Genomic DNA, 21252 nt, shown 5'->3' with positions numbered 1-21252 from the left:
GCTGGAAACTAGGTAGCTCCGGGACTTGATGATAATTTCTGTTATTAGAAATGATCAGAAAACATAATTGAATATGGCTTACGAGTGTCTCTGTTGCAGGTTTTTTGCTTTATTTTGTTTTAATGTATTTAAATCAAAGTGTTTTTGAAAGCTGACACAAAATTTATTCCATGTCTTTGATCAACAGTGGGAAGAGGTGAGCGGTTATGATGAAAACATGAACACCATCCGGACGTACCAAGTCTGTAATGTTTTCGACACCAATCAGAACAACTGGGTACGGACAAAATACATCCGGCGTCGCGGTGCGCAGCGAATCCACGTGGAGATGAAGTTCTCTGTTAGGGACTGCAGTAGCATTCCTAATGTTCCAGGCTCCTGTAAAGAGACTTTTAACCTATATTACTATGAATCTGATTCTGATTCAGCCACCAGAACATCACCACCTTGGATGGAGAACCCCTGGATCAAGGTTGACACCATTGCAGCAGATGAGAGCTTCTCCCAGGTGGACCTTGGGGGCAGAGTGATGAAGATTAACACTGAGGTTCGAAGCTTTGGCCCAGTGTCACGGAATGGCTTTTACTTGGCCTTCCAAGATTATGGCGGCTGCATGTCGCTCATCGCTGTTCGTGTCTTCTACCGGAAGTGTCCTCGTATAATCACTAATGGGGCATTATTCCAGGAGACAATATCTGGAGCAGATAGCACCTCCCTTGTGGCAGCAAGAGGGGTTTGTATCCCAAATGCAGAGGAGGTGGATGTGCCTATTAAGCTGTACTGCAACGGCGATGGAGAGTGGATGGTACCTATCGGGCGCTGTATGTGCAAAGCTGGGAATGAGCCTGTGGAAAATGGGACTGTTTGTCGAGGTATGTTTTGCTCTCTGCTTTCTCCTAAGCCTAGTTAACCAGTCTTCTCTGTCATAACAGTGTACTCCATCAACTAAAGGATATAGTCCTTGCAATTTTTATCTCTTGTAGTGCACTAAGCTGTTCCAAGATCTATTTATTACAATGTAATTGACACTATAAAATGGTATTAGGTAATATATCAAGAATATGATGGGAGGTACATATTCTATGCATAGCTTATTCAACATTGGTGCATTTCCATATAAAATATGATCCTATCCTTTTTCCAGCAGAAATAATAGTTGCTGGTGTTTGATCTTAAACTACACAGCTACTGCTGGAAGTCATGACTACAGAACATGTTGAGTTTTTCTGAGCTGCCATAAAAGGATGTGAATCGCAGCACCAAACAACACAGGTGTTTGGTTTAAAATCATAACTGCTTGTCAGAGAAGCAGTTGTTTATTAACTTTCCTGCTCTGGAAATTGCAGAACATTTAGAGTAGACCTTTCAGTCAGAAATGAGTGCTTTAAATGTATCCTTAAATTATACACAATCAGTATGTGATTTTTGTTTTGTTTTATCTCCTGTATGAATACATTCTTTATTCCATATGTATATATTTTTTCTTAATATTAGTGCTTTTAGGCATTTGAGCTTCTTCCCAGAGAAAAACCCATCTCTGTGCATATTGTTCACAGTGATCAAGTTCAACAGATATTTAAATAAGACCACACACACACACGCACGCACGCACGCACACACACACACACACACACACACACACACACACACACACACACACACACACACACACACACACACACACACACACACACACACACACACACACTCAAATGCCACCAACAATTTTGAATCTGTAAGATTCTTCTATTTGTAGTATGCCTCCTCCCAACCGGTGGGACAAAGAGGACATTTTTCAAAATTGCACACATTTTCCTGTCAATTGGAATCCCTCTCAGGCAAATCGATTTGGCTTTTCAAAACATCAATGCAGCCAACATTTACCTGTGTCATGCCCTATCCACACTCTGGCAGGTGGCATTTGGTCAGCGTGCTTAGAGATGTTGATCACTTGAAGCAGCACGGCAGCATGTAACCTGCAGACTGCAGCAGTGCTGATCCAGCTCAGCACAACAAACCACCCACCTGCATTTCAGAACGGTGTGTTGCTGCCTCTCTTATGTGCACCTGTAATTACAGCGCATCCCCCAGCGCCTGTGTGCTGGGAGGGAAAAACTTGATGGGTGCTGCCTCCCCAAACACTGTCAGGCCTGTTCAAGGACTACTAATGGGGACAGTCAGCGGCTCCTCCTTAAGGAATATGGGCCAATAAGAGGCATGTGAAGATGGTGCAGCAAGCTACTCTGATCCACATCCCTGCATAATTACACTAATCTGCTTGTTTTCTGACCTACATGTAATTCACTGCATGTGGTGGATTGGAACATCTCAGGGGTGTCCTCAGTCATGGTGTTTTTTGAGCTAAATGGGATTATACAATTAAATGTTGTCCACTCAGGGAAAGTATGTTGATCCACTTCATATCCTCACTGCATTTTGCCTGCTCTGTCTGATTGCCTCCATATTTATTTCTCAGTTTCTGTTCACTGGCTTTGTTGGTCAGGATCAACTAGGATAAAACCTTTTTAATGGCCAATTTTCCCTTTTCGTCTTCAGCACCACTTAGGCAGTGAAAGTTATATGTAGATTTGGGCACTGGCAGTTATTCTGGCAAGCATATATACACTACATGAGCACAGAATTTCACCATTTTCTTTTTCCCTCTGTTTCCCTTGATCCTGTGATGCATTGACTCATTATTAAAGCTTTATGTGAGGGATGGATTATCTGTGAGTGCAGCTGTGGAACGCAGCACAATGATACAGAGATGGATTTTATGGCTCTATACAATAATTATGAGCTTCAGCACAAACAATTGGGAAGTGTGTCCTTTACCAAGAAAGGACATAAAACCATTACGACTAAAAAAAGATGTTGTGTTGTGGTTCCCCAATTGGTCAGAAGCCTTTTTGGATGGAAGACTGCCTTCAGTTCATGTGCTCTCTAGTCATCTTCCTGAACACTGCAAACTGATATCACTACATTAAACTGTGGTCAGCCACCGCCTTTCAGCTGCCAGAAGTTGGATAATGAATTGATCTATGAAAGATGCGCATATGCCTGCCGATATTATGGGGTAATGAATTGATTTGTGAGAGGTGCCCTCAGAGGGTTCGTAAGGTATCCTCTTACATGAGGGGATTATGGAGCCGTAGAGACAGCATAAAGGAGGCAAGATGAAAGACACTATTTGTCCTTTAATAGTAATAATGCAACCAGTGCTTTGTACCAACATCTCCTCAACTAAACGTGTAATTACGCATGTAACAATTAAACCCTTGGCAGGGATCCCGGCAAATAATTATGCTGTCATGAAATCTGTCAAAATATTGACAGCAGAATGGGGTGCTTACATCAAATTGCTGAGGTCTTTTTTTTTTTTCCTCTGCAATTGTCTTACAAGTGAGATTAAGTTTCTTCTCTAAGAAGTGCCATGAGTGAAGAAACCATACCAGACCCTTTCAGTAGAGCTGGCCTTGACGAGAAAGATCTGATTTCCCCTCAGAGCCTTGAGGAGATGGTGCACCACAGAGACACATGAGGTCCTGTTTGCCCTTGCTGTTCGCTCCAGAATGAAAAGCATTCTCTTCAGTGGGGCACAATGAGAGCCATGTTCATGGGTGGAATTGCAATCTCCTTTAACAATGCCCATGTGTGTTTTCCTGAGTGTAATCTGATCATCTAACCCCATGCTATTGTGAGTTCAAGGGTCTCGACTGTGGGAGTGTGGCTCATGTTATTGAGGAGTGAAGATTCAGATGGAGACAATCTGTCACAGTGATAACAACAACTTGATTTATGTCTGGCAATGATTTTGATAGTCACTGTATCTAAGGAGAAAGCAAAGTATTGTAAAAGAAGTAGCAGTTTGTGTACCCTTGTGGCCCAGATTTGTTGGAGTAGTAATATTCTGTAACTCTGATATCTACCAGATATACCAGATACCAGATATTGGCAACTACTCCAGTATTTAGACATACTGTTTATTATTACTAATAGTAGAACTATGTGTTTTAGGTCACATTGAAAAGAATTGGAAACAACACAAGTCTGTCTCCTGGTGAGGTCTGCATCATCGGTAGTAGGTGCTTGGAAGCAATGTTCCTGCAGTTACACCAGAGCAATTAGATTAAGGAGGAAAGGCTTCAGTAATTCTTCAGCCAAATGTGGCTATAGATAAAGAGAGTTAGGGGGATCGAGTGCAAAGGTAGGTGCTGGGCGGACATGATTGGATAGACATGATTGCATGGAAAAGTGGTGGGGAGGAGGCGAAACCAGGAAATGAGTCCCCCTAACCCACTGTCAGAATCCCAATTATTGCAGCCTCTTCGTCTGGAGAGGCTTTAAGGATGGAAATCAGCAAAGCACAGACAAATCCACGCCGCTGCCTTTATTTCCCTCGGTGCCTCTGTCTTTAATGGCAGCTCTAATTGACTAACAGTGCACGTGGGGAACAGCCATGCTGATGACTGGATGGCTGTCCTCTGTGTGGAACAAGACACAAAGCAAAACAAAACAAACACACCCCCTCAAGGCTTCTGCTGCATTGTGCATTGTGCAAACAAAGATGAGGGAAGGTTTGCATTGGGCTGCAGTAACGGAGGAAAGCGAGTGAGGGAGAGAGAGAGTGGGAGAAAATAAGGAAAAGAAAGCGAGACCAAAATGTCAACAGCCTGCCTACACAATTGGCATTCACACAATATTATGTTAAAGTAAAAGCCACACTTATTCTTGCGGATTGATGGCTGCTTCGGCTGCTGTTAGGAGCTGTTTAGTTAAACATAAGGAATACAAATTAGTGCCTCAGCGGATGTTCATTACTGCAACATTTGCCTGTTAAATGGCATCACAGACAACATGACTTAATATCTGCATCATAAGCGGCATCCCTTAATTTCCATTACTGATTTCTTTTTTCCCCCCTTTTCTTTTAAACGTGGATCCAATAAAGGATTGTGATGTGTGTTTGATAGAGGCGGCCTCTTTGGTCTGTACACATTGTAGGATGTTGTAACAGCAGGAGGTGAATAGACGAGCTCTAAGACATGTCATTTTGTTCCCAGAGGGCCCCAGGGAACATTCAGGAGCCTTTATTCCTTCTTCCCCACTGTGATGGGATTTCAGTATGGCCAGGTGCTTTTTTTTTTTTTTTTTTTTCTGTCTGCTGGTCTTCTATTTCTCTGTCTGTTCTGCACCCTGCACACATCCATATAGCAGCAAAAAGGGTGAAAAACAAGAAGAGTTAAGGGAGCTCCAGATTAGAGGAAAGAAAGAGTCTAATAAGACAAAACTGTCAAAACGCAGCCGTGTTGTTAGTACACAAAGCAAATAACAGTAAGCAGTCATTTGTATACCCATACACATGCACTTTATTATTCTCATTTTCACAGCACATTTATCATATGTGGATGTGATAACGTGCCCCGCGATCCCTGCGAATCTCTCAGAATTCAAAGATCATGGCCTGTTAAGCCTGCAAACGTTTTCCACATGGTTTTGCACATGCCGGGCTCTGCTCCATATGCCCCTCCGTCACACTCCTCATTATCCCACACCATCTTTTGAATCTCAAATTCAGACAGTATGACCTCTTATAATCCCAGCACCTCTTTTCACATTATTGGCCTTCTCCTTGACTTTTGGAGCTTCCTGTTGGTCTGCTTCTTGCTTGTAACACCTATACCTGTCTCACTATGAGGCCCAAGATACTATAGATAGTTTTCTGGGATTTCTCCAAGAAAGCAAGGCAGAGTGACAACTCTGAGACCTTATGGATTTATTCGTGATTAATTTGCCTTGGACAGGCAATTCTGGAAATGGGAGCCGTGCAGTGCACAGATCCGTCCATATGGGACTCTTTCTCATCAGAGACGAGGCCAGGGCTTTGTCAAAACATCCCCATGTGTTGTCTCTCAGATGTCCTCGACCCGTGTCCTGTTAGAGGAATCCTCTCTCAGCTAAGGGAGACTGATGGATCAAGCATCTGTCTGGTAAAAAAAAAAAAACACAGAAAAAGAGAAACAATTGAGCTCACTGTTTAAGACAGGAATCCCTCTCGAGTATCAGTGACCTTGTTTTTTTTTTTTTTTTTTTTCTTCTTTCAATGATATATTAGAACTCGGTCAACATTGAAAAAATTGTGGTGTCTTGTGTTGTGTGCTGTTGACCTACATTGCAGCTAATCTAAAAGTGAGAGTAGAGAAAAAACAGTGTTCATGACACTGGTTAAAAGTGCCACATGTAATTTATGCCCACAGTGTGTGCACGCTTGTTCACACAGAGGTAAACCCTTGATCACTTTACAGGAGGGTGACCATTCAGTCTCATACAGCATCACAGTGTTTCAGACTCAGAAGCTCTAGACCACTCTGAGTGGGAGCACAGTGGGAACACTGCAGCATTATAGACAGGTGTTTTAGTTATAATCTAACAGTCGTTTATTGTGTTGCTTTTTTATTTCATTTGATATTTGCTTCCTCCTCTGCAGACTCGTATAAACAACAATAATAGGATCTAAAATGAGAAGCATCACACAACAACAAAGATCTCTCCCCTGCTAAACTTCACTTGCTTAAAGATTAAATAGCTGCAGTGGTGAGGCCAAGAGATGGGAAGGGAGAGAGATAAATGAAATTGAAAGGCAAAGTGTAGGTGGGACGTATTAATAGGGACAGACTAGAGCTAGAGTTCGTTTCTCTTCTTCTCCTCTTATCAGTGTAACATGCCCCAATGCCTGTCAACATGCTGCACTAATAACCAAGAGAGATAATCTCCACTGAGCAGCCGAAGAGAAAGATATCACAGAGAGAGAATATTAATGCCATAAACCTCATAATTGCGGTATTTTGTCATTCTGATGTTTTGACTTCAACTTAGGGATTACTTGGTTGTACGCATTGAGATGAGACGGTACAGTTCCTTTCAAAATCGCTTTATATAATATGAAAAAGTGTGGCTGTTAAAATGAAAATAAGTCTGCTTTCTTTGACTTTTGAACCATAATTCGTAATTTGACCAATACGGAGGAATAAGGATTTTTTTCCTTTGCATACAGTGACCTCCAGTACTTGGATTTAAAAAAAAAAAAAAAAAAAGAAGTCATTTCTACAGTTAAGTGGTTTAAATGTATACTTGTTTATCTGCTTGACACTGTGAGTGCCACTTAACTTTGTAGCATGAGTCAGCATGCACTGTAAATCTCTGTGTTGTCGATATATCTCCCTTGCAGTGTCATTAAGATAAATTCCTGTGCATTTAATTAGTTGGCAATCAAGGCGATTTAGCTTCAGAAAGGACTTCCTGCTGCTGTAAAGGAAAACAAAAAAGATTGAGTTAATTTAACGACTATTTCCACAGGCTGAGACTGAATAAGAAGAAACAACAAACAGAAAGTATCCTTGGATTCAAGGGCAACATCTCTGTCCATCTCAGTGCGGTGATTGTGTCCACGCAAGCTTTACGTAACCCCCGGAGCCTCTGCAGAGTTTGAGCAATGTCAACAACCAAATCAAGGAGTTTATGTTGATATTTATTTTATTTGTGGATTTAATTCCATAATGTTTAGAAACCATCTGGTTAATGTCAACCCAGAAGTTGGACTCTTATAGCAAAGTTTTCTGTCATCAGCCTCCCAGGAAGGTTTCTGAGTGGTGTTTGAGTCTGAAACTGAGCACTTCCACGCAAAGCCCCATGAAAAGTTAAGCTCCCCCCTGTTGAGAACCACTGCTGCACAACTGTGCTGTGTTTTCTTAGCCAGGTTACTACATGTGTCTTCCCGACTTCTGGCTGAAATCCACATCACTATTATTGTATTAGGTCATTCACTATATCAAACATCACACCTCAAGAATGATCTGAAAACGATCTGAAAAATGATTTTAAAGTTAATAATTTAACCTCCTAAGACCCGAACTCTTCCATGGCATGCATTTTTAATTGCTCTTTGATATTTGGGCTGATTGGGACCTGATGAATGTAAAAACAAAGAATTACCAATTTTTTTTACCTAATTTTTGTTTCTAAGAAAAATGAGAGCCACATATGAGCATATTTGTTTAAAATGTCGATAGAACAGTAGCAGTATAATGTCCTTGTAAGTGGATATCAGGCCCTTGTAGAGCAAAATTGAGTATTTTGGTCTAAATAACCCAAAATGTGATGTCCGCATATGTGGACGCCAGGTCCTAGGAGGTTTAATAGAACTAGATTTGATCTCAAGTGTAACTTGTAACTTGATCATCAAAGTTCGTGCAGTTTAAACTGATGGTGGTAAGAAAATGTGCTCCAGAGTTCATTAATATTTCACTCAAAACCACAAACGGTAGTAGTGCAAGAAAAAAAACCTGCTCATCTCCAGTGTCATCATTTTGTCGTCTGGAGCCATGAATGTTGATCTGAATTCTGTACTAGCCCATGTACTGGATGCTATATCAGATATTTCAGAGGATAAGTAAAAAGTGTGAACTACAGATGACAGTAGAAGAAAGTGAGAGGATCTTAAGGCTTCATAGTTAGGGAACCGTGTATATCTGCACCTAATTTTAGATATCTTAAGACTATCTATTCCTAGAACCTTGTAGCTACCACAAGTAAAAATAGTCACAGCCAGAATCACTGCTGTTACAAAACACAGATAAGCAGCGTCTGTACTTGACACTTAACTGCGTATTCTCTAATTCATGTTTTTTTTCCAAGATCTATTTTATTGTTGGTTTCCTACACACACATTGTCACTCTATCCAGTACTTCAGCCAAAATACTGGCCTGGTTTAACTGTTGAAGCCACTTTGAGGGGGATGGTGTTTCATTGCTGCGGGGGACAGCTCTGCTTTGTAAATGGGCTACTTACAGAATTTTCTGGATGTTAAAACTTTTTTTTACCTCCCATCGGGCTGCTGCTAAGCAAATAAATTACTCAGTATAATGAGCTGTTCCACTCTCCCATGGAATTCACAAGCTATCGGCTAAAAGGTATGGTTCGACACGGTTTTTCTCATTCTTAGCACTCTTGTAAAGAACTGGGTTCATCTAAAGGATACAGATTTTTTTTGAAAACATGCCTTGGAAGATGAAAGGCATGGCACAATCCGCTTGGCTAATCCTTATCTAGTCAGCTAGAATACGCTTTCCAGTTCATTATAATATGTACCCGTGGTTTATGGGTGAGAAATCTCACAATGCCCCACTCTCTTTCGTGTTCTTCCTCTCTACCTCTAGGTCTTTGCATTATGATTAGTTTTATTTTCCCACAGTTTATACAGTAAACCCTTTAGGGATTTTAGTTGTTTTTTTTTTTGTTTTTTTTTTTATTGGTGGCAAAATAACAAGCTAATAAAAAGGCTGCTGCCTTGTGTGGGGGTGAAAAAACATTGCTTCCTTTGGACCTCACAGCATGAGTGCAGTACTGAGATATTATCAATTGTGTTTTTATGTCCCCATCATGTGTGAAAATTGGACAGTAATTACTTCTTAATTTCCTTTTAATAAGCTGAACTGTAGCCTTTTAATTCCGTGGAATGATAACGCACACACGTTAGCAGTTCATACTTTGCACACTGTTAAAATAGACTCAGCTGATACACTCATTTTACCTAAGGAATTGATTGATATCGCCACTTCTTGTTATAATGAAGGACTCTATCCACTCAGTATCATCTGAACCTTTTACCGTTAATTTATTTAAATCTTGATACTAGGTTTCCATGAAAGGAATACCTGAATACATTGGTTGCTGAAAATCTGTTAACTCAACAATAAATACTGGATTTTAGCACTAACCTAAAAAAGAGAGAACTATAAGGTTCTTTAGGTCAAGGTTTGATTTCCTGTTTACTCAAAGCGTGGCCTCTCATAAAGCTTTAGATCAAACTCTATGGCTCAAAGAGAGAGACAGATTGGAGAATAACAGGCACTAAAACAGAGACACACTCAAGGGGATAAACAGAAAAATCACGTACCCTGCTCCTCTAGTTGGACATTAACCACCCGCCAGTGTTTACTATAAAGCACAGATTGGCCTTGCAGCGTATTGATGCCTGGGAAATGCTCACTTCGTGCTGGGACCAGTGTTCTGGTTTATTGTGGTCATCTCAAGGCTGTGTGGTCTTTACAGTGTTTCACTCGCTTTTAAGGTGGGCGGGAGCAGGGGCGGGGGTATCCGTGCATTTTCATGTGCATGGTGTTTTCATTACACCCCGCTAACTGACTTTGTATGGCACCATCTCAGCACACATTGGGGCCACTACTGGCTCCCCCCACAATATGGGCATCTCTGTTCTTCTGAAGTAACAGGCTTAAAGAACTGTCTGGAATATATTAGTCACAGTTATTAATGAGGCTGTTTTGATTTTTCTCTCCCTCTGTCTTGGCTTTTTTTCCCCACTGTGCGAAGTCATCGCGATGCTGGGGATTTTAGCTGAAACGAAAAGACAGATCTTGTCAGTACTCATGGAGACAGATATAGTTAAAACTAAACGGTGATTTGGCAAGAGGAAAAGAACAGTCTTAGAAAGAAAGGCTCAGTGTAAACTTATGCTATGTCTCTGCTTATCATAAACTTCCTTTGGCAAGGGAGTGGATTTCCTTTGTTTATGGGACGATATTAACTCAGTATAAGATATATAGGATATATATAGGATTTATAGTTAACTTACATTATGAATTTTGCCTTTGTCCAGCCAAACTTCAAAAGAAACTAATTTCCACTGCTTGTATCTGCAACCTCATTCTTTAGGGTATGGGTGAGGGTGGGGACAAAGAACCACTGGTAACCCAACAGCTTTGCTTTTATTCCCAGCTCTCTCGTCACCTCTCTTCAATCTGGATGTCCCTCCAATCCTTCTGACAATCTCCTCTCACTCATGACCAAGACCCCAAAATACTTAAAATCCTCCACCTGGGTTAGTAACTCATGCCGCTGAGAGCCATGGTTTTGCACTTAGAGGTCATAATTCCCATAATTCCTGCTGCTTCACACTCGGCAGTGAACTCTGTATGAGCTGGAAGCCACTACCTGATGAAGCCAACAGAATCACCTCATCTGCCAAAAGCAGAGACAAGATCCAAGGATTATAGTTTTTAAAATGTTGTTTTATCTCATTTAGGTAGCATCTGCGCATATTACTAATATTCAGATTATTATAATTTAAAATCGACAACCCACCTAATTAAATTATATAAAACATTAAATGTAAACACTCCCTACGAGATATATTCTGCATGATTTAAATACAAATGAGAATACTGATAATTAGAATGTGCTGTATAGCACATATATTTCTCTGCACTGTGTCAGTGTACCACCGTGAAGGTTAATGTTATGACATTGACACTGAGCAGAATGTGACATTTTCAGCCACCATAAGGGATAGCTCAGCACTCCACAGAGAGTAAGCCCCAATAGAGAAGACATTTTGAAGCTATCTGCATCTAAAATGAGCAGGCCCCACTCAAGCACAGCACTGATACATTGATGTCATTCATTCCTTCTAGAGCCTTGATAACTCCTCCTTGCGACCTTCTTACTAAATATAGCAATTCACGTATTGATTTGGGGATGTGGCGCATTCACAGCTTGCCTCCACCATAATGACCTATTTCAACAGATTGCTTGTAGTTAAGTAGTTTTCTTTCAGTGGAGCCTTTGTGTCAAGTCTACACAAGGAAGAAGACAGTCAAATTTTCCTTGTGGAGATGGACACAACTTAGTTCTATCGTTCATGTATTCGTGATGACCTGTTCATAACATTTGCACACATCCGTTGTCAATGTAGGAATCCTGCACAAGTGTAGTCTAGAGGATCTGTTTTTAAAATTTTGAACACAGCATTCGTTTTTTTGGTCATGCTCTCAAGGCCCCCAGAAGATGTTTTCTCAACAACATGAAAACTTGTGAGATCATGAGAGTCAATTTGGCCTGCAGGCAGTGTGATTAAGTACGGATCATTCACAGTATTGTACCTCATTGCTAATAAAGTGTGGCAATGGGGAAAAGAGCCAATGAAAACTTGGCAAAAGACGGTTTAAATTCCATCTGCTTGTACGCCATGCCAGCAGGCAGGTTTCCCATTACTAAATGACTGACTATGATTGAAATCATGGCTCTGACGCACCTCATTATCTGTCAGTATTATGTTGCAAGAGAGATGGGCATCAACAGGATCACTGTTATTCCAGTCAAATCATCTGCAATCACAAATACTGTCATTGTTTTATCAGAAAACTTTTATCAGACATGCCTAAACACTTCACTGTTTATCTTTTTGGTCTTCCAAACAAAACAGAAGCCCAGTCAAAAGTGATGTGTAATCTCTTTCCAGTAAATCCTTGAGTATGCAAAAGAAAACAGCACATTATACTTAATATATTCCCAGTTTCAATCTTTCATTTTAACCTCATCTATCAACACTATATTTTCTGTAAAACTCATTTCAGGATTTTGACCTCAGTGGAAGTAATTTATTCAGTAGAGTTTCTACAGTGGCATTGTCATTCACCTGAGAGATTTTATCAGCCATATCACAAAACCCCTGAGAACATAAGTCCTTCCTCCTCCATTAGTCATTCATTGGTCTTCTAGGGACAGCCACAAGTGGGCCTTTGTGGGCCTGGCTTGTCTGTCATCTCCCTGGTTCTGTTGATATGGGACTTGTGCTGAGAGCGTGGACTTCTCATACACTGCACTAAGCGCTAGCTAATTGAGCTTGTCGAGCCAGAACCTGTTAGTGTGCTGATAAGAAGGTATTTGACCTCTTAGGAGGCCCGCAGTGGTTCCCAGTGGAACACATTGTTACTGTATTTTATAGTTTTTCTGTATTGAAATAAACTTTGAAATAAAGTTTTATTTGTTTAGAATTGAGCAGGGTTTTCTGACACCTTATTAGATGTATTAGACACAATGATAGTGAATGTCAGGCCAGGGTTCTAGAGATTGTAAGCTGATAAAGAAGGCCCCTGAAAAAAAATCACAACATAGGACTGCAGGTAGGTTTTTTGTTTTTTTTATTAATGTAATCAGTATATTCTCTCTCTGGTTAAGAGAGTTGGAAGAGGTCTACAAATCAATGGTTTTGGAAGGCTGCCCTTCCCATTTCCTCATCAAAGTTCCAAGAAGAAAAGCAAGAGTAGCGGTGTTTCCACCGTCCTGTTTTCTCATTGTACCAGATCTTCTAAAATAGTTTTGGCATTTCATCTCCCCCCTGTTAATAGTAGGTTATTCGATTTTCAGAAACCTGTACGACTAAGACACAGATGTTACACAAATTTACTTTAGCCTTGTCTGGCATTTTGTGAGAAAACACCTTTATGGCATTTCTGACCATCTAAAACATGTGTTATGTTTTTTTGTTTGTTTTTTTGGCTTTTTTGCACTTGGCATTTCATTTATGGGTTCTGTGGACAGGGATTTTAGTCTGAGTGCAACTGACATGACCCCCACTAGCCTCACTAGGATAATCCTGCTGCCTCCAGGAACCCAAGACTAATCTGCCAGTCGTCCTTTTGCAGGCCGTAACTCATTTGAAGCTGCCTCAACTTCTGACACTCTAACTTTAGAAACCCAAAAATGGATCTGACTGATGTTTTCGTTTTTTCTTTTCTTTTTTTTTTTTTTTTTGCGCATAGGCAAGTTTATGCCAGTGCTGTAAATTTCTCACAAATAGATGTGGTAATGATGGCTCACATGACTGTCAGCTTATGACTAAGTACAGCACAGTAGCTATGCCTCAGACAGTGACTGTAGGCATCTTCTCAGCCTTTATATTTGTACAATGACCTTTTCAGCACATTGGCATTAATGTCAAAGGGGATATGTGTTGGTTTGTGTGGGTATGTCAGATATGTGTTACTGGAATGTGTTGAATTGTGCCAAGTAAAAAGCTATGCTTCAGGCAAGGTGCGCTGAATTAGGGTTTTATGGTTATGTGTGTGACATGTATGCATTTCAGTCATACTATTAAGCGTCTCTAACTGAGGATGATTGACTAGCCTCATCAGAGACTCTCCAGGACGTGATGGGCATACATAAAAAATCTCATCTAATAAAGATGTGAGTAGTTTTCGCCACAACCCATAATGAAACAATTTGAATGTTGGGTTCAAAACCACTACGCTGTAAAGAGGAAAAAATGCTATTAAAGATACAATGAAGTGATGCATTTATCCATTAACGTAGTGTAACTTCACATCCCATTACAGCAAATGTTAATGTCTCTGTAGGGCTGACAACAAAATTAAAAAGTAAAATACAGACTGAAACCAGGCCTTCATTCCTCCTTAAAAAGTCCAAATTGCTAACACCTGGCATAGCATAGAGGAGCATTTCTTGAAAATGGAGAGGATTCTAGATTCTTTGAGTAGATGCTTTGCGAGGGAACATAGAAACATCAATGGTTATCCTTATACAGTAATTATTTTCTTAACCCCCTTTGTAGTTAATCGCTTACAAACATTTTTTTTGAAAGGTCTTCGAACTAGATGCAATGTGTTCAGACCTGTCTGTCTGTCTTTGGCTTTGCCATTCTGTGAAACACAAAAGAGATAATTACAGTATAAAACCATTTATTTACCTCAGAGATTTGAACCAAGAAAGTGTTACAATATGTTAGTGTTAGTCATGTTAGTGCTTTGTGTGAATATATTAATACTTTTGCAAGGAGCATCCATGGTAAAAGGTGAGTACTTCACACAAATCAGTGTTAATGTTTTCAGTGGTTCTAGGCAATAGTGTCTATTCAATGAGCATAAACAAACACCAAGCATTCACAAATAATTAGTGAAAAAATGTTAAAAAGTATGTTTTCATGAACAGGACACAGTGTGTAACTATTCTTAGAGAGCAGCTGTTTTGGTGTAAGCCATCCCAACAAGGGAAGACTTGGCCTGAAGGCATAGATTGGAGAAACTCAGGAGCAGACTAGTTACCAAGGTAACAAAGGGCTTGCCTATCTCTCCCTCTGCCCCAGAATCAGCCTGATCCTCTGTGTGAGCTGGATACTTAATTTCACTGACCCCCCGGGTCTTGGCTGAACAGTCTCCATTGATTAGGACAAATGGAAGGGAGACCAGCCAGCTAAGCCCCTCCTTTATCGGGGTTAAGGATGTAGTCATAGAGGGGGAGAAGATGTAGAGCAGGCAGATGAATAGCTCAGAGATCGCTTGTTTTAGATGAATTAATGACATATTTAAAGGCTAATTAGTCGATGTATTCACTCAGTATAAATATGCTTGGGCCATCACCTCACTCCGCAGCCATGATTGGACTATTTAATGTATTCCACCTCTAAATGGCAGTCATTAAAGCCTTCAAATGAATCTCCTCCCAACAATACCACTCTTTTCAGGTGTAGGTGTAATGGAGCAGGGAAGAGGTTTTAGATGTGTTTTGTGTTGGTGCAAATGTCTGATTTTGCTCCTTGAGGTTGCATCTTTTGAGTCAGGTAAAATCGTGTTTTGGTGATTTGTCTTCCGTGGCTTGTCATGACTTGAATTTTTATGAACTTATTATCCATTTGACAAGTAAGCCTGATTTGAGTCACACGATCAAAGCAGAGAATATATGTGAAACGTACACCTTTTGCTTTGTATTATTCTTGGCAACTTAGAAGGTCTGCAAAAGGATTTGATATTTATTTATTATTTGCAAGAAGCTGAATGAGGTTGAAACGTGTCTTCCTACTGATTGACAGGCTGAAAGAATAATATTTTGTCTATAAATGTATTTTTAAAGTAACGTTTGTTTGTGCAGACGTGTGTCTACGTGCTTCTTGAATGCAAGCACAAGTGCCAAATAGGCACGTTACTGCTGTTTTGGGAGGTTTTTTTTCTTCTCTTGCAGATGAAATGGATAATATAATTCACTCGGACTCCCTGCTGCCTCATTAAATGCTTGTGGTCAGAAGAATTGATATAATCTTCAATAAATACACTCCAGGGAGAGATGGTTGTAGATATGAAATCCAGCCCCTGAAAATGATACCCACGGTCCAGTTTGGGGCACTGTTTATCTTTTGTGCTTTGTATGAGGTATGTCTTTGTGTGTTTGTATGTGTGCATTGGAGGGTTACACAGGGACAGTGACAGGATTCAGCACCAGCTGCTCCTTGCAATGCCACTCACCCCACTATCCCTCACACCCACCCACCCCACCCTTCTGCTGTGACACCTCCCTTGTCCCTACTGACTGGACAACACGCAGCCCCTTTATGCCACCTGTCCATCAGCTAGACTGCACCTTAGGGAGCCTCTGTCGCCGAGCTTGGAGCTGCCGCTTTCTGCCTTTGTTTGGATTTTAGTAAAGCCTCCCTCCTCCTCCCCCCTCTTTCCTCGTCTCTTTCTCTCTTGCTCTGTCTTGCTTGCTGTTGCTCTCTGTGCTGTCCTTTACAAACACAGACACACAAAAAGACATATACAGACCGGTGATTGCCTCTGTCAGCTATTTCCTACATCTGCCTCCAGGCACAAAGGACTCTACCGCCTCTACCCATCTCCTAGCCTGCCTCTCACCTGTACCGGCCAGGATGCCAGTTACTGGGGCTGTTGTGCTGTGCAGAAAATAAATGCTGCCTGTTGAACTAGATAAGGAAGATTAAAGTCAATGTGAAGCTGATGGTATTTTACAAATTCAGACAAGCTCCAAAAACAGTCGGACAACTTTAATAGGTTGTTTATTTCACACACTGTGAAGCACAAGTCATTCTGTATTGGTGCTTATCTACACGAAGACAAGTATGTGAATTCTAGGCCGACGTGCTTTATGTCTTCAGTGGGTCACTGAGGTTATTTATCATCCATTCGTCCCACTATTCTTCTGCCTCTTCCTTTTCCACCTCTTATCCTCTTCCTGTGCTCACCGAGTCCTACTGTCATCAGCAGTCTGAGACGATCGGGGCTGTAAGGTCCGGGTGCAGCCTGCGGAACGGAGCGGGGAAGCTGCCTCACATAGCAATGGCTCCTGTTGCCCTAGCAACTGGCTGTCCTTGAGAAAAGGGCACATTTGGGGGTTTAGGAGGCCATAGCACTAACAGCCCCAGTCAAAACTCATAACGAGTTCAGACACATTGATCTTTACATCTTAAGAAAGCACGTAGTGTAAACACAGTCCTCAAGATATGCTTTAAAAATAGATGTCTGAATCATAGCCTTAGAGAGCTGTGATATAGAGCATGAGTAGTTTGGAATGTATTTGAGTGATTCTCCATGGGGGGGAGTAAAGTGTGTTTCAAGGCAGCAACTCTGCAACCACTGTATAGTCTTGCGTTTCGAGGGATGCTGTGCTTTTCAGTGCATCCCGTGGTGCAGCAGGTGATCTGTTCCCATGAAGGTGCAGGCGAGGGTTGGTGGAGCCTGCTCACATTCTTTTGTTTGCCTCCACAATGACAGCTCAACGGTCTGACATCTGATCGCTACTGTGTCTTCTCAGTTCCTACCCATCTCAAATTTTAAATGGCGCACACCCATTCAGCTGGTACGTAAAAAGAAAGGTGGAGCTTTTTCCCCCCCTTCCTCTGTCATAAACACCGAGGTACTACAAACACAATAACTGGTACGCCGTGTCAGCTTACAGTAAAAGTTAAGTGTCTCTACTTGCAGCTTGCATGCAATGTTAGGTAAGGCTTTAGACTGAGGGAAAATAACTCTATGCAACAAAGGTGAATTTAAACTGACTTTTAAATAGTTTTAAAAACTTTCAACCTATTTAAAGACAGCTGTGAAATGATATGGTTTAATGAAGAACAACTGTAATTAGCTCTGCAAAGCATATGATTAGTAAATGTGCAAAAAGTTCATTAGAATTCAGCTATTTGAAACAACCAAGCACTGTGCATACATCTGCTAACCTTCTGCAATAAACCAGTTTTTTTTGTTGTTTTTTTTTTACTGAATTAATTACTTTTTCCAAGCACAGACATTTAATTAGTGGCCAGATTATGAAGTACCATGTTCTAATTTCAAATTATATACCATTATCTGCATTAACTGATGTTTTTTTTCTAGTCTTGTTAATGATCTGTCACTACAAATAATAGGACACATTTTAGCTAGCTTCTGTGTGATGTGGATCCTCAAGGCTGACAAGCCATCTTAAATAGAGATTAATGCAGACAATGGGGCCTGCCTCCTGCCACACCCCAACCATCTGCAACCCAATGTACCTAAGAGGTCCACCAGCAACCTGATTGGACCTCTACATCCTCTGGAGAGCAAGCTGTCAAGTGATCTGCCTGCATGAAATGACCCTTTCCGCTTTATTCCCCCCAACCGCCCAGCCCCTAGCCTTGTTCATGTTCCTACCCTGTGTGTATATGTGTTGGCTCAGATGCCTGTAATTTCACCATTTGTGCTTCTTCTTTTTTTTCTCCCCTACTGAAAAAAGTGGGAAAAGATGAAAAAACAGAGTGCAGTGAAAATTCCAGACATTATTACTGTGCAGCATGCATGGCTCCAGTGATACTTTCCTTTCATCTCTTTCCTCCTTTATTGACAGATGGTAGTTATCAGACAGTATGGAAATACTGTGGTTAAGATAGTTTTCGCTGATTTTTTTTTTTTTTTCCCCCGCTTTGGTATTTATGACCTGATGATCGTCTTGAGAGCGTTGTGGTCTTGAACAGAGGGCCAATCTGCCAATGTTGTATGAATCAAGAAGCTAACATGTGCCACATGGGAATGATGTTCTGCAGAGACGCTGAGTGTTTGAGTGCAGTGGTGTACTCATGATGTGTGTACTTCAGTATTGCACCAAAGTGTTGATATATGACTCGAGTTAAAAATTTAATTAATCAATTGAAAGTACATCAGTTGTTTGAAAAATTGGAAATTTGGGAAAAAGCCTTTTTTTTTCCCTGCTTCTGGTTTCTCAAATAAAGATTTTCAGCTTTTCTGTATTATGATAATTTAAATTGAATATCTCTTGGGGGTTGGGACTGGAACCGTGTTGAGGCCTTTTTCAATAGAACATTTCTGATGTCTTTAAAGAATTAAGTTGAATAGATTAATTAAAGCATATCTGTCCAATTAATTGGAGACGGAAAAAAAAATCAGTTTTATCCCCAGCTGCGTACATGTATGCAATATTTTCGAAAAATCAACTGTTATTATAGTGAACAAAATAAAAATTATTTTGTCAAAATCCGCTTTATAGAAAATTCAAAAGAGACCAAAAATACTTGAGTGTAATATGTGCTATATCTGTGCCTTGTTGCTCCCCTGTGTTATTTATGGCCAACGTTAAAGAGATAATAAGAAATAAGGTCAGTTAGTAGGAAATTAATTTACACCAGTTGTTACATGATGAATATTTCCCTTGCAGAATATTTTTAGCTGCCGCTGACATTCTGAAGACTTTTTTTTGTCCTTGTAAATACCGAACCTTGTGATGGTGAGCCTCATATACGTGCCACATATATGAGGTTAAGCCCTTGAAGTATGAGCTGAAATTGTCCTTTGGGCCGTGGCCAGATGGGGTTTATTAGTAGCTTTCTGCTTTACGGCCTCTACTTATTTATGTGTTGATGTATGTGTATCGGAAGAAGATGGATTAAATGAGTTTCCTGGGAGTAGGTACGGTACAGGTCCTGTTTGTGTGTATGTGTGCTTTGGGTCTTAGCCCTCCTAAGGTGCCTACACCCTCGGAGCTCATTTCCCAGGTGCCCCACATTCCCAGCTAATCTGCTCCTCACTTCGGCTCCTAATCTGTCTCAAAGGAGTCTGCTGAAGGGAGGGGGATTGGGGATCTGAGCTCTGTGACAACTGCATAGGAAACACAGCTTAGAGCAAAATGCTGAGGTACATAGTGGGAAAAGTGACTTTCCAATCATTCTGCTGTCCTCTCGTACCCCAGGATGCATGAGTCCAGTCGCCTGTATGAGTACATAAGCACACAAAGTCGCAAAAATGTATGTATATAAGATCACCAAACGTGTATGTTTAGCCACTTCACCCATCTAATGAAGAAATTGGTAGTGTTTTGTTATAGTTTTCCTGGCGTGCCTTAGTTATAAAAGTTGAATATCAGACAGGAGTGTTTTACAATATACCCCATTTAAATGACCCTGTGGTATCCTTGAGTTTGAGTGTGGGCTGATTTACACCTTGGAGTTCATCAGTGGTTACCCTCACACACTGGCACTGTCCTGGCTCACAGTGTGAGGAGCCACACAGAGCCCCAGACCTGTTAATTGCACCAGACATGGAAACCTACAGGGAGAAATGAATATATCATTTGTGTGCCAGTGTGTGTGTGCATATGTATGTGTGTGTGTGGAGTGAAGCGAATGCCAGTTGTCTAATAGCTTTCACACAAGCCTGATTGAATTAGACGGCCAGGAGGACTGCGTTCCTAATTGAATTGCAGAGACCCTGTGTAGCAAACACTGCTGTCTAGTGTTCCCCATGGAAGTGCTGAAGCAGAGGGGGGCAAGCTGGTTTGTCCTCGGTCCCAAGAACAGACACGCAACTCGTGGCTGCTCTACTATAGTTTATCTGTGGCCGTGACTGACATTTCACAAGGTTACGTTCCACTCAGATGTGACCAGTTCAAGGGCTGATAGTCTATATTTGTGGCTGAATGATAGTAAAGGTAATGAGAAAGCCATTGCAAAAGCTAACAGGTTGTCTTAATCTAATTTAGCCCTTTGAATGAGCGCTGGTCTCTCTTGTAAAAAGAACAAATCTCTTTATATAAGCCTCTAATTTGTCCCGTCAGTGATTCATGTAGTTTTTACGGGCAGCACCAAAGCAAATGGAGGCCCAAACTTGTCCATGGCTCGCTCTAGGGGCCTCTTTGGTCACAGAGGAATACAGGGAAATACCCAGCATCTCCCCCCCACACACACACACCACACACACAATCCCTCTGACGCTGGCCATTTTCACCGCTTTCAGCACTTTTTCCTGCTGTGCTCACAAAACCTAGCACCTCTGTCTTTTTTTCTTTCTTTTTTTTACCCCTCCAGCCTTTTCTCTTTTACACCTTGAACACCACACACGTACACACACACCCCTTGCCTGTCTTTATCTCCCTTGTCTATTCTTTGATGGTGTGTTCATCAAATAAAGCAGTTTTGGGGAGGGTGGATTGGGCCCTGAAAAGAGTGAGTTGGGAGGGGGTTTGAAGGGTGTGCTGTTTTTGCTGTGATGGCCCATCCTCCTGGACAAAGAAGGCTGCTGTTGTGCGCGCTATAGATCAGAGATGTTGGGAGACGGAGGCTGGAGAGGTGCTGGGTTGTTTTATTTATTTATTTTTTCTCTTTTACA

General features: G+C 41.1%; 1 protein-coding gene across 4 annotated transcripts in view; it reads left to right on the top strand.

Moving 5' to 3' along the window:
* ephb2b (eph receptor B2b) overlaps positions 1 to 21252 on the top strand; it is a 124062-nt gene that overhangs the window by 60526 nt on the left and 42284 nt on the right. For all 4 annotated transcript variants that reach the window (XM_039612392.1, XM_031733250.2, XM_039612391.1 and 1 more), the window contains exon 3: positions 188 to 872. In XM_039612392.1, coding sequence (XP_039468326.1) covers positions 188 to 872 — 685 coding nt within the window. The remainder of the gene's footprint in view (positions 1 to 187; positions 873 to 21252) is intronic.

This window comes from Oreochromis aureus, linkage group 5 (assembly GCF_013358895.1).
Source record: "Oreochromis aureus strain Israel breed Guangdong linkage group 5, ZZ_aureus, whole genome shotgun sequence".
In the NCBI taxonomy this organism is placed as follows: Eukaryota; Metazoa; Chordata; class Actinopteri; order Cichliformes; family Cichlidae; genus Oreochromis; species Oreochromis aureus.
The sequence above is the reverse complement of the archived record's forward strand: the minus strand, read 5'-3'. Positions and strand labels throughout refer to the sequence as shown.